This window comes from Platalea leucorodia, assembly GCF_965183815.1.
Source record: "Platalea leucorodia genome assembly, chromosome: 1".
In the NCBI taxonomy this organism is placed as follows: Eukaryota; Metazoa; Chordata; class Aves; order Pelecaniformes; family Threskiornithidae; genus Platalea; species Platalea leucorodia.
Genome location: NC_138823.1, coordinates 163180368 through 163194801, shown reverse-complemented (window position 1 = coordinate 163194801; position 14434 = coordinate 163180368). Strand labels below are relative to the sequence as shown.

The following is a 14434-nucleotide window of genomic DNA, read 5'->3' as shown; positions in this document are numbered from 1 at the left end:
TATAGAGGATATATTCATGTGGTTTTTTTTTTTTTTTTTTTTTTACTGCACTCAGCAAAAATACAGTGTTCACAGAAAGTTCAAACTGCTTGGTCTAAAGAAACTGTGATTCATGTTGAATCATTCGGAAGCAGACAGAACCAAACCTGCTGCAACCATTCTCGTCCTGCTTGTTTGAAGCATTTTGCCCTTATTTAGGGGACTTCAGCAAAGAAATCAAAGCTGTGTCATTGCCGCAGCTTAAGGTTGCGGTTGTGCGTCAGCTACTTTGCATGTCTTGCATCCCTGTATTTTGGGGCTGCTCCAACAATTGCATGATGTTTTATCAGAAAAAAAGCATGTGGATTACCTCATTGCGTTGGGGCACGGCGGTCCGGGAAATTTGGAGAAGTGGTAATAGTCACAATGCAGAAGGAAAGTTGTGTAGTTTCCTATGTGTGATGCAAAGGATGAGTTTTTAACTGCTGGCAGAAAGCAAGGTTACACACTTTTGAGGGATGAAACTTGTCTCCTCGATGGAGTTAATCGTGCTGTCTTGCATTGTATCCAGATGCATGTACACTGCTGAGAAAAACACAGTTTAAAGTTGTAGTGCAGATGGGACCTTTCCTCATACATAAGAATATCGGTATGGTTTTCCCATTTTGCTTAATGCTAGGGGTCATAATATTGGTCACGCCTGATGGGAAAGGCAGGTGGAAATCTTGCAGTCGTGCCAGAGATGCTCTGAGAGGAAGTGTTTAAAATAACTGAACTTCGGTCCCCCTGGGTCCGCTTAAAGTATCTTGCTCTAAAGGAAACCGACTGCATCAGGTGATGGCTGAATATGGTGTCTGCGATGTGGGCGAGCTTCAGGCCAAAACAAGGTCAGCTGTGAAGGGTCAAAACTGAAGGGCTTTGGTTAAACCTGGAAGAACCAACCCAAAGCAAGCAGCCATCCAGCCGAGCAAAGTCTTCAGCTGGTTACACTAAAGTATCCCAACTGCGTTTGTATTACAGCAGAAAATGACTTCATAAAGTTAGAGCTGCAGTATGGGTGAAATGAATGTAATTAGCACGTCTGAAGTTGGACAATGAGGCTGGTGGCAAAGCTGGAAGGATGAATATCTGGACCCAAATCTAATTTTGTGGGTGCTGTTGACCTGAAGCGGGGAAAGCTTGTTACTGCTGTAAATCATCAGAGAATATATGTCTGACAGCAGATTTGCTCGATACTTTTAAATTATGCATCATCTTAAATGGGTAAATTAAGTTAACACATGGAAGACTGACTTAATGAAATTCTGCTGCTGCTGAATCTTACTCTGCGTAAGCCTGCCTTGAACTTAATGCCACTTCCAGTGGCTCCAGTCTGGGGAGCTGGCTTCGCGTGGAAGTGTAAATCCCTGCTTTGGACAGGAGAGTAGCTTGAGAGTGTTCTCTGGAGGAGATTAGAAAGCAAAATATCTAGTGAAGGCTTAAATTATAATTTTTTTTTTTTGTTTACTTTCCTGATTAACAGCCAGAGCAAGGCTGAGACTTGAATAGATGCCATTGTTCAGCAACAAATGCTTAAGTCTCCCACGTTGTCCAGTGTGATATTTTTTGCTTTCATCTTGCAAGGGCTGTTGGGAGCAGTGTCTGAGGCCTTACGGAAAAGACAAAGGAGAAAGCAGAATCGGTTTTATTTTCATGAAACATCATACCAAGGTAGCGATTACAAATGATCCCTGTCTTCCTCCAAAATCCCCACCGCCTCCCGTATCTCGGAGTTGGCAGCTCTCTGCCTTCCTCGCCGTGTGCCTGTCCCTGGCCGCCTCTCCCGTGCCAGCTGCCGCCATCCCCGTTGTGGTTTCTGTGTAGCACGGTGATCCCCATGACAATTTGAAATCCTAGTGATCCGGCTCATGGTAAGTGAGTTAAATATCTGGGCACCAGCCGGTGTGCTGAGGACGGAGGGCCAGACTCGGAAACCTTTGGATCAAGCTGTCCTGCGGGAATTTTTTTATGGAAGCCGAGCAAGACTGATGTGCTGCGAGGGGTTGCTCCCGGGCTAATCTTGTCTGGGTGACACACAGGGTATGGTGCACCTTTTCCTCATTTGGACTCCGATTCTTCTATGTATTTGGGGATTAGCAGGAGTTTGATGATTGATTTGGAAATTAAAACTAAAGCCAAACCAACCCAAGAGGTTTTATTGCTTAAAGAGACTTGTTGGAGGGAATTTCAAGGCTTTTTCAAGTGGTGCTCTTTTATGGCAGTCTGACAAAGGAATCATGCTGATTAACTGTTACAAGGTGTCTCTGCCTTTCTTCCTATTTTTATCTCTGAGCTTATCTTCTATTCATGATTAGCTGTTGTGTAACTGAATATTTCAGTCCAGGTGAAATGATACACTGCTCAAATATGATCAGATTCTCCTATTGCAGCATAATAAATGTGATACTCACATGTTTTTTTGTTAAAAAAAAAAAAAAAAGCTTAGGAAGTGGTTTAGGGTTGCATGCGCTTGAAATACTGGCATGGCAGTGACCCAGCTATTAATATGCTGCTCTACTTCTTAAGGGGTGAGAGGTGCAACAGCACATTTGATATGCTGAGTTAGATCAGCTTGTGCCCCCGTACAGAATGTTTTGGGGTTTGGGTTTTTTTTTTTTGGTGTCTTTTCAAAGTCAGTTCTCTGAGTGTGGGGCAGCAGGGTGCCGTGGGAGCTGTTTGAATGTTGCTTTGAAGAGACCCTGGAAACAGTATTCTTGCTGCGGTTTTGTGCCGAATATATTAGCTTATTTCTTGGACCTTAGGATGGCTTTGACACAGGATCAAAGTTTAATTGTCTGCCTCTTCTACCTGTATAAAGAGAAAATAATTTCTGAAAAAAGGATGTCTGTCTGTGAGCACATACACATCACCAGCGCTTGTGTGGGGGGTTTTGCAGGAGCACTCCTCCAGTAGCGAGATTTGGATTTAAGATGAAGGAGCTGATGGATATACTTTGGCAGGACTCAGCCGTCCTACAGGATTCAAGCTTAATTTTCATGTAGCTGATTAATGCATTTGATAGCCGTGCTGGCAGGCTTTGTGGTTAAACTGGATTCTAGTATGCCTCTGATTATTTTGACGACTGAAATACTGTACTTTTTCTGTAGCGATACTGAAGGAGAACTTCCTCTCCACAGTGCTATAATCTTGTTTTGGGGAGTGTGTTTTGGAACTGAAGTTTGGTAGGGGAGGATTGCGGGATGGATAATGGGATGTGGAGCCTTTCACCTCTAATTGCCAGTTTGATTTTAAGTCAGGACACTAGTAATTTGAAAGCTAGCTTTTGCTTAGCCATGGGAAGTGGAATTTTGTGTTCAGAGAAGTGTACTTTGGTCTCTTCTTTCTTACAGTACATGATGGGCAGAAGTGACCTTTAGAGGTAGTTGTTAATATAAATTTTAAACCTTTAATTTGTAAACAGTTCAGTAGCCAGAATAATAGAAATGTTACTCTTGGGTATCTCAGTGGGAAAGAAGAAAAGATGCTTCTCTAGATCGTACTGGGCGATTTGTTCCCCCAAATAAACACCTTGTTGTGCAGCGTCAAGGGCACGAGGACCACCGAATCTCCACTCTGTGTGCATGGCAGTCAGGCTGGGGCATGTTGTGGTGGTTTGGCAAACCAGCATGTTCTCCCGATGGCTGTTTCTTCCACTGCATCATCCAGAAATTCATTGTTTTGTTTTGTTTTTTTTTTTTTTTTTAAAAAAAAAAGTTTCTCTGTGGTTGCAGAGAGAAAATATGAACCAGATGTAAATCCCAAATCTGCAGACAGGCAGAAACAATAGATCCCGTGGAGACAGTTTTCCTCGAAGTGGATAAAGACAGCCTCTGCTCTGAAGCCTAAAAACCTGGCAATTAAAACTCTGATGGTAAATATTGCTGCTGCTGAAAGCATGGGAGTGTTGGGGGGCTCCGCAGTGGCTCCAGGCCCCCCAACCCTCAGGGGCTCCGTGTGTTACGAGGCTCCACGTAGCGGCTCGCCGGGTGACGCCTGAACCGAGCACTTGCTGTACAACTGTTGCGTTCAGGTGTCTGTCCCGTTGTCACTCTTCTCGGGGCCAGGGGCTGCCTCTGGGCTTTGTCACTGGCTGTCCTGCAGTTACTCAAAGTAACTTCAATTTAGGCCAAGGGAAAACCAACTTTTTGGTACAACTACTATGCACCGCATTAGAAGGGAGGTGAGTTTTTAGTTTTTTCTCCCTTGCTTTGTTACGTGGAGATGAGAAGCAGGAAAAGTACCATGAAGAGCAGGAGAAAGAGGTCGGAGTGATCTCCGAAGGGTTCAACAGCAGTGACAGGTTTTGGTCAGTGATCCATGACTGAGTTGCACGCTCAACTAATACAGTTTCTAGCAATTCTCGAGTTGTCAGGAGTATTTGGGTTTGACGTGTTCCTAGGTGGAATAATCTTCAGTCACTGTCTGCAGCATTAATTGTATCAGGTGGAAAGGTAGCAGACTCTCTTGGCTTCTGACTTTGAAGAAACCAAGTGCCATTCACATGTATGTACAACCAGTCTGTTGGTGACATCCTTCTCATGTCACTGCTTTTATCTGATGTAGATTACTGGGAGTAGATCACCCAGTATAGGCTCTTGCAGCATCTCTCCAGCAGTAATTATATAAATCACTGGTGTTCATCCTGTTCGTCCTTTCTCCTGTGATGCATAAAGCAAATAACCCATTTCAAAAAGATAGCTTTGAATGTTGTCCCCTGTTGCAAAGCAGTCAATTTTCTGGCCTTCATAGATCCTAAAAGCTGCGTATGTGGAGATGCCTTAAGCATTTATTCAGACCACTGCAGTCTTTTCATTCATGTCTTATGCTAAGGCATGAGAAAAAGGTCACTTGCTAAATTTGTGTGGTAACATATTAAACACACTTGAAAATTTTGCGAGGCTGCATCAGAAATTATTTTTGCATGTTTACTAAATCAAATTGTATCCTGTCTTGCAGAGGTCTTATAAAATTCTAACATTAAAAAGTAAAGCTTAATACTTTCAAAAAACAAAAGTGAGACAAAACCCATGCACATTTAGGACAACAAGTAGGGAACTGCTACAGAGAAATCTGTCATTTCATGGCAGCCTGGAAGGCATCACCAAGTTAGACGGAGTGCCAAGAGGACTTTCCATTGTACAGATACGCAATCTTATAACTGCTTTCTCCATTTTATAAGAATAGCTGGATGAAATAAGGAGATCTTTCTTCTTCCTATGCTTGCCATGCTTAAAACTGTCGTCTTCTAGATTTTGGAGAAGGAAGTCGAGCTGGCAAGTCTCTCGTGAGCCATGGTTGTCTTGAATTTCTCCTTCTGTGTCACGTTACAAACGTTGCTGAGCAAGAGCTGTGGGTGGCTTCGTAGATATGGACGGCTCTTGGCTGCGTAGGGGAATGCCTTGGACCTTGTGTGTATAGATATACATGCCGCTTCTCCAGAACAGGGGTGCTTATTGCCTTTTGGAAATTGAGACCTTTTTGAGCTGCCCTATATAAAAATTTTGGGGCTTTATTTGATGCAAATTGATGACACATTTACTGGAAGGAACTTTCATCTCCTTCATGGCAGGGTGAAGGCAGGGAGATGTGTGAATCACTGGCCTTCCTGCATCTTCTGCTACCTGATCCATCTTGTACTCACACTGGGGCGATCTGCCTGTGCTGGTTTTGGGGAAATTCGTATTTCTGAGCACAGTAGGAACATGTTTTAGCAGGCAGGAGATACCACGGCATGGTGGTGTGCATCACTAGTATTGCCACATGAAGCATGCCCACCTCCTTGCACATTAAATAATTTGACATGAAACATTGAAAGAAGGCCACGTTATAACTTGACTGTTTTCCTCTGTTACCAATGACTAAGGCAGGGTCTCCCAAAAATATCTGGGCCTCCAGGGGTAGGAGGCAGACCTTGTGACTCCACAGCTTGCTGTGTGTGTTGCTTTTCATGCAGCTGCTGTTAAAGCAGCTTTGTGCCTTGTCCCCACTGCAGTCCTTAGGCAGCAGGATCAGGACATGGCAGGGCTGAATGGATGAGTTCGTGGAAGAAATCCTGGTATGTTTTTAGCTGCTGTTCAGTGGTATGAAAACTTGATTTTAAAGCCTGCTGGGCAAGGCCCTTTTCTTATGGGGGACACGAGAGGGGAAAAAAAAAAAAAATGAAGTTCTGACTGAGTAGGGGAAACTTTAAAAAGTGGCGTATGAGGTTAGAGATGTAGCTTCTCTCTTGCATTGGCTGCCGAAGAGCTGAAGCTTGTCAAAAGCCCTTGCTGCTTGGCAAATCCTCCTTGCCATCAGCTGATATTGCAACAGTGATGTGCGTTGGGGTGAATATGTGAAGCAACAGCCTCTTTTGTAGGAGGAAGAAGTGGGGCTGTGAGGCTTGGTATGGTTAGATCGTCTCCATGTTGGGAGATAGGGCTAGGTCTAGTGTTTGTACCACTTTATTATGTGGCTGAAGGAGCTGATGTGTCTGAAAACTATTTTTTTTTTTTTTTAAGGTTTTGGTTTTAGCTTGAGCAACTTCCCCCACATTGATGTGCAGTTGAGGTTACTTGAGCGCTGATGCTGGGCTGGAGGCATGGTGATGGGTGGGAGGTAAAGTCTAAGGCTGACAGGTTCTGTCATTGAACCGCACCTCCCGTTAACCATGCTTGTAAACACGTGGGAAGAGAAGGAATTAATGAGAGCACAAAACCATCAAAGATGAAGTTGGCACAGGAGCAAAAAGCATAAGCTGGACGTAATTTGCTGAGATAAAGGAAAGTTGCAGGCGCTGCGATAACAGTGATAGCGTGACAGACAGGAGCGCAGTAAGCGAGGTGGCACACCGCTTGCTGTCTCGCTTCATGTCAGAGACTCGCACCGAGTTAGCCCAAGGTCTACAACTCTTTCTTTACTGCCCTAGCATCTTACCAGCCCCTGGAGCTATTCAGATAACAAAGATGACAGTGAATTTCGGGAGGATCTCCTGCAGCTTTCTTTGGTGAGCCCTCCCTTGCCTGAGCTGTCATAGTGACTTAGCCTAAAATGAATCAAATTTCTGAGTCATGGTTTCTTGGACCTCAACCCCTCTACTTAAAGCAGCAGTCCACTTCTGCACCATTGGAGGGCAAAAAAATCAGGAGGAATTGTACCTAGTAAGTGCATCGTGAATCCTCTGAAAGGTGTTTTATGTTTTAGCTAAAATAAAGTACAATGGGAGATTCATTTCTCACATAGCCCTTACTGGTGTTTCTGTTTGCCTATGCCAGGAGACTGGATGCAGTTCTCTCTCCCAAGGGGTCTCTTCACTGCGCTGAGTGTGATCTGCCTGGATGTTAAGGGTAGGACACCGGGAAAACAAGTACTCAGTGCGCTCATGGCTCGTCTTGTTGGAAGCTGACAGTCCTTTCCAGTAGGCTTTGTCTACATACCCCTCTGTTTGCAAAGCCACGGTCTGTCAGTCACTTCTGCCTTTCAAAGCCTTGCTTCAAGCTGCTTAAAAGAACCAAAAAGAACTTTTTAAAATTCCTGACAGCATTGGATTATTCTTCTAACTTTTTCCAGACATTAAAATGACAGTTAAAAAGCCCTTAAATATTCCTACCTACCAAGCCCTCATGAAGTTGGGGCTTTAAAAATGCCTCTCCCATTTAATGAGACTCGGAGTAAATAATGAGTTGCCTTGTGCTGCTGGCATTTAGCTCCGGCGTTGAGGCCCTGATCTTTCACCACAGCCCAGCAGCCGGCAGAGCAGCTCAGAGAAGAGGGCAGAAGCAGTGGCTGTGCTTCCCTGATCCTGAGCAATAAAGCGTGTCGCTGGGCCGGTCCCCCACTGTAATTTATAGCAGCCTGGCTGCTGCCGCTGGTCCTGGCTGCCAGTGGCCACAAGGGCCTGCTGAGAGGGCTGCGGATGAGCAGGGATGAAGCAAGCTGTGGGCTTGGCCCTCTCTTCCCCCTGCTTATGCCTGCCTCAGCAGGGAGGCTGGAGAGAGGAGTATGGAAGCTGCTTTGCCAGCTCTCTGCCGTTGGAAGACCTTCAAGCTTTGGGAGATGTTCCCGAGTCCAGCTCTGCAGAGTTAAGTACAGCCCTGTAACAGACAGTAGTTGCATCTCGCCCAAGAGTTCGGGACTTCAGGCTCAGCCCTGTGGCAAGAAAATGTTGGTACGCACAGCTTTTCTGAGCAGGAGCAGGGAGCATGCTAATGTCCCGCACTTCTAATACAGTTGTCTGGAATGCCTTCTCCTACGTTGTACCGAACGTGCTGACATTTGAGGGTGTAAAAATACTACTCTGCTTGCACGCTCCAAGCCTAATTTCCATTTTGCAGCTCTGTCTCAAATGCTAAAGCTATCACGTATAGCCAGCTTTTTTTATCTTGGCGTATAAGGCAAGGGGAAGAGGTGACATAGGTAACAACATATCATTGAAGGAGAGTAATGTTCAATAGTAGAGAAAGAATAGTGCTCAGTTGGTGTATAATATCGCAGATTGCTTCATATTTAACTGTACGTAGAGGCTGCACCTCGAGTGCTGTGTTCAGTGTTGGGCCCCTCACTACAAGAAGGACATCGAGGTGCGGGAGCGTGGCCAGAGGAGGGCAACGAAGCTGGTGAAGGGTCTGGAGCACAAGTCTGATGGGGAGCGGCTGGGGGAGCTGGGGTTGTTTAGTCTGGAGAAGGGGAGGCTGAGGGAAGACCTTATCGCTCCCTACAACTGCCTGAAAGGAGGCTGTAGCGAGGTGGGGGTCGGTCTCTTCTCCCCAGGAACAAGGGATAGGATGAGAGGAAACGGCCTCAAGCTGCGCCAGGGGAGGTTTAGGTTGGATATTAGGAAAATCTTCTTCACTGAAAGGGCAGTCAGGCATTGGCCCAGGCTGCCCAGGGAAGTGGTTGAGTCCCCATCCCTGAAGGTATTTAAAGAATGGATAGATGTGGTGCTTATGGACATGGTTTAGTGGTGGACTTGGCAGTGACAGGTTAACAGTTGGACTCAATGATCTTAAGGGTCTTTTCCAACCTGAACGATTCTATGATATTTTCCTGGAAGTATTTTGCAAGTTACTCAGAATAATGTCAACTCCAGCAATTGGTTGCTTTCAGTTTAAATATTTTGAGTTATTCATTACCATTAACAGAAAGTAGTAATTCTTCTATCTTGCACCTTCCCCTTTTTTTAAATGAAACTTGGCAGGACCAACCACTCCTTCCTCATGCCAAATTATGCACTATAGAGTTCAGTCCCTGAAAATTTATTGTTACAGTTGATGTAAATAGCATCTAATGGGCAGATGACTCACGGCTGTGCTGACAGACAGCATTGCATCCTGAAGGCACATATGAGCAGGTTGGAAGCAAAGGCATAATAAACAGGGTTTATCTCCATTTCTCCTTTCATGTGACAGTTTTCTTCTCAGGGCTAGGCTACAGAAGTCCTGGGATGCCGCTCTTTGCTCAGGTCACTTGTATCCCGGTTGCGGTGGCCGTAACAAATTGTCCTAGCTATTGCTCCCAATGTAGACTTTTGACAAAAGTCAAGTGAGTCCTTTTGGATTTCCAAACAATATTACAAGGCTTGTTTAAAAAGCAATAACTTAACATACTCCATTGCTTCTCCTGTAAACGCCAGTTCTTTTAAGTCTGTAATATGAAGTTTTATTGCATATGCCAGGATTGCAGAGTTGCAGCTGGTTATTGCTAACACTGCTCTCCATTATGGACCAGCAAGTCTTGCTTTTTCCCTTGGTGTTGTCACTGCAACGCAACCACTATATGGCGGTGCTAAGGATTGAGGGCTGTGGGTGAAGGCAGATCTGATCATTTAGCAGGACTTTAAGGACACGTGTAGGCTTTTTATGGTGGGAACAAGCCATTAGGATACAGTTCCTGTAGTTTCCCCCACTCGCCCTGTTGAAAAATTAATTGGGGGGGGGGGGTGGGTGGGAACACTGCACTCGAAACTTGGGAGCGTCATCTCCTGGCCTTCCTGTGCTCCCAAGTCTCCTGTAGCTGGATGCTTGATTGTAATTTTGTTGGATTGGGGATCAGTTTTGGTTACGTAGCATCTAATGCTTACGGTCCATCCCTAACCTGGAGGCATTAATGTGATGTAACTGGTACCTCAGCGTTTGGTCGCACTGGGAAGCTAAACCAGTTTGGAATGCAGATGAGGAGGGATTTCTGCCCTGCTGCGAAACCTTTCAAGGCTGATGTGGAGAATCCAGCTTTGCACTGGAGCAAGTCCAAACCTCTCTTCCCACTCTGGTTGTGAAGCACGAGGTAAATAAAAACATAATCGTTATTTTGCGGAAAGTCTCTTGGAGGCTTTAGAAGAGAGGAAGATGACAGCTACAGAGCAGGAATGTCCAGAACTGCAGTAGCATTTGTTAAGCTACTGGCAAGAAAGAGATTACTCCAGCCTTCTGTAACTTCATTTAAAATGTGATATAATTACTGTTTACGCTACAGCCTAAAGCTGCTTCCTGTTTCCAGTATAGTAATTATGCCAGAGGCACACCATTTATTCCAAGTGTATCAGCCCAGGATATGGTCATTACCACATTAATAGGAAGTACCTTCAAATTGTTAGACTTGGCAATAACTATATCCTGGAGTAACAAACTTCTTTCCATTCAGCTTGTGAGTTTATAAGCATCTCCTGATGAGAATAAACAGGAAAGCACTGTTCCTCTCTCCCCCACCCCATTGCTTTAAATGCAATTAATTAATCTTAAAGATGGTTTTAAAGGAGGACCTAATTTGAAGATACTGCTGGTGATACCAGTATATGCTAAAGAAAGGCACCTGTGTTCACCCAGTGTTATTGCTGCTCGATGTTCACCCAGTGCTGTCGCAGTGGGCGACACGATGCCAGTACACTGGGGTGAGGAATGGGAAAGCTGGAAGTTGCCTCTATGGTACAGTAACTCCGAAACAGAGCCGGTGTCCCCGAGCAGCTTGCTGCCGATCCGTTTTGCTGCTCCGGGGTGGAGTGTACCAGGCTGGGGTGAGTAATGGCCTTTCCAGAGGGCTGGTCACCGGGGGAAATGCCACATCGAGTGGTGATTTCATTCTGCAGCTTGACTTGGGTATTTGGCAGTGGCTGTTGTTGGCCTCCTGGATTTTTTATTGTAGCAACGACTTGTTTTAATTTCTTGAACCAGCTTGAAGCACCATATTTACTGACTTGTCTCCAACGAGAAAATATGTAAATTTTAATGAATCCAAGCTGAAGTTAAGAAGAAAACAAGCCTCTGCATTGGAGGGGGTTAAGGGATTGGAGTCCTTTGGCTCTTTTTTCCTGTGGGATTCAATCTAAGTGCTTGCTTCACTACTTTTTGCACTCCAAGCCTGCCCAGCTTGCTCTGTTATGGTAGGATGGTCTGGTGGTATTGAATGCCTCCTGCTTTCTGGCCGCTGTTGCTACGTCAGTGAAACCTGCCTGAGTTTTTCTTGGACTCTGAAGCGCACGATGGTTGAGACTTCATCCTTAGTTCTGCTTAAAAACTTCCCTGGCACTTGATGGCTGAGTGCGGTCTGCTTCGGGGGCTCGGTGAGCTGCACACGCCGTCGTGCCGGCAGGGAGAGTTTGGAAAGTCCGTACAATACGACACGGCCCAGCTTACTGAGGAAACACTCCGGTGTCCTGGGCTGCCTTGGAGTACAGATGGAAGAGGAAATTACCGTTACTTGCGTCCATCTGCAGTAAGAGGAACAATAACAGGAGCCTCGGTGTGTGCTGTTCCTTTCCCCATAAGCTGGAACGGGCAGGCAGCTTTGAAAGGGCCTCATGCGTCCTGGCTGTCGCAGGAGAACCGACTGTCTGGATAAACATTTCCAGTAGGATTGGAGAGTTTCCTGAACACCTTCTGTTCCCTCTGAATTAGTGCTGGTGCGAGGGGGGATTCCTGGAGATGGCTGTGCCTGTGCCAAGCACGTTTTGCACCCTGTGAGCCAGCTCCTTACCTAGGAAGCAGCAGACTTGGGCTCTGCACTCTCATGGCTCCACGTGCTCATGGGATTGGATCCCAAAGGCATCTTCCACCTAAATATTGGCAGGGAGCTTTTCCATTCCCTCACTGTTACGGACCGTGAACGCTTTGTGGGAGTGCAGGGGTTGGTCAGGTTTGTGTATCTCACAGTGATTAACTCTCTACAACTCTAATTGTATTGGATTTGGCCAGTGGATGCTAAGGGGGGGATAGTGTAGCTACACGCTTAATGTTGTATTTAATCCCTTCACGTCCCTCGGTCTACTTAAGAGTCTCCATCCACTGCAGTGCTGATGCTTTCTTGTCTGCAATGGCTGCAGCCATTAATTGCAGGAAGAAAACAGAATAATGCTTCTTGGAGGGAAAGTTGACTCGTCCCTAGACGCACATTCACGTATTTGGCCAATTTAAATGAGCAGGACTGGAGATGGCTGGCAGCACTTGTTTTACGTTTGTCTACTTATTCCAGCATCACTGTCACAGCTTCTTGCTGCTTTGAGCCCCATTCTGCTGTTATGTCAGCCTGTCAAGGCTATCTCGCCATACAACTGCAGAATTTCCATATAGATGTATCCAAGTGTTCTTGATCATTAAAGCAAATTAATATTTTCCTGTACTTGCTCTTACGCTTGGGCTTCAAACAGGCATTAGGCTCCAAGGTGGTCACCGCTAGCAAGTGGTGTACATTTGGCAGGATCGAAATACTTGTTTGAAGGCTAAAGGCCACTGTCAGCTGTGGTTTGCTGTTAAAGTAATCTTTAGTGGGACTGTCTTGGGGACAGTCTTTGCTTGTTTTTGTTCTGCTGTATGCTGGGGGAAAGCCTTGCCATGCCAATGTCCTAGACTGGGTATTGGGAAGAATCTAACCAATGCTAATGCTGGAGAGGATGTGTTTAAAATTATCCTGCCCTGGAACTGGCAGCGGCCCAGGCTCTTCTTCTGAAGAGCAAAGCCAGGAAGGAGGAGATTTCCAGGGCCTGACCGGGGCTCTTTGGCCAGCCCATCGCGCCAGTTCTGTTCTCATGATGCACGAGGGAGGAGAGAAAAAATAACTTTTGACTTTTTTTGTGTGTGAAAGGGTTTGGAATATTTGCCAAAGGCAGTGGAGGGAGAATCTGCTTCTTTGGGGTTTTGGTTTTTCTTTTTTTCTTTTCTGTGCCGGTGGCTGCCATTCAGGTGAGGTGTGTTGTGAATTGCTATCTATTCACTGGCATCCATTCGCCAGGCAGTTGCTTTGCTTGCAGCCTTTCTTGAGACAGCACCTGCATGTGCTCCGGGTCTGCATGGTTTCCCAGCCAGTGCAAGCTTAGCAGCCGTGCTGATGGACGCGGGTGTCAGCTATAAAGGTGCTTCTCTTGGCTTTGCGTGGGGAGCAGCCTGTGAAAATGATCTGTAAAACTTCAAAGCGTGTTTGGAGTGAAAGTAGCATTCCCCTCGAGGATGGGGAAGTGCTGCTGTTAACCTAACAAACCAGAGCTTTTTTTGGGCTAGAAAGGGGATAGTACAGTACCTTTCATAGCACATGCTGGGTGTTCTTGTGTGCTCGTTGACTTTGGTTGGAAAAAAAAAAAAAAGAGGGAGACTTTTTCCACTAAAGTTGAGACTCACAGGGCAGTTGAGTGACCCCACTTTCCCATTCTCGCCATCTCCGTTGTACCAGCTCTGCTCACCTGACCCTTGGTGATGTAGTTCAGTTCATTAAGAAAACAACGTTTTTCTTCTGGATTTTCACCAGTGTATGGGACTAAACTGACTTCCTGAGGAAGGACGTGAACTCCTCCAGGGCTGGAGAGTGATGAGACTTGGGGCTGGGGAAGAATAGGATGCATTTGGTGGTAGTGAGACTAGATCAACTCACTGTATCTTGAAGTCTTCCCCTTTAAAAGGGTACATGAGTATCAGACCAGTGCTAGGTTCTGTTTACACATTTTTAGCTAACTTAAGAACCTGGGACAAAGCATTTTCCTTGTATCTTTGAGGGTACCTTCTGATAAGTTGTTCATTTTTTTTTTTTTTCCTGTGCACTGTACTTACAATGCTACTAGCTATAAATCATACAAATACAACTTAGTGTCTGTCTACTGAAATTACAATTGGTGTGAAGTCCCTACTGTTTATGCATGATTGGAAGCAGGAGGTGCTAATGCAAGAAACAAAATATAAGAAATAACCTTTTAATTTATTTTTGTTGGTTGAAGGAAAGATTTAATGACTTCCACATATTGTTGCTTTATCTTTCTGCAGGGATGTGAAAGCAGGAAATATTCTTCTTGGAGAAGATGGCTCAGTGCAAATTGCAGGTAACTTTCCTGGTAGCTTTCAATAAACTTTAGGCAAAACTGTGTACCAGAGGGATGGTTTAATGATCAAGAAGAAACCTACATAAAAATGTTAGCTTCAAGAAGCCCCACAGTTCTTCAAACAAACAAACAAACAAAATGAAA

The 14434-nt window shown here is 45.3% G+C and overlaps 1 protein-coding gene across 1 annotated transcript in view; it reads left to right on the top strand.

The window, feature by feature from the left end:
- Nucleotides 1–14434, top strand: part of OXSR1 (oxidative stress responsive kinase 1) — a 94180-nt gene that overhangs the window by 43918 nt on the left and 35828 nt on the right. The window contains exon 5 of the mRNA XM_082313218.1: nt 14235–14290. Coding sequence (XP_082169344.1) covers nt 14235–14290 — 56 coding nt within the window. The remainder of the gene's footprint in view (nt 1–14234; nt 14291–14434) is intronic.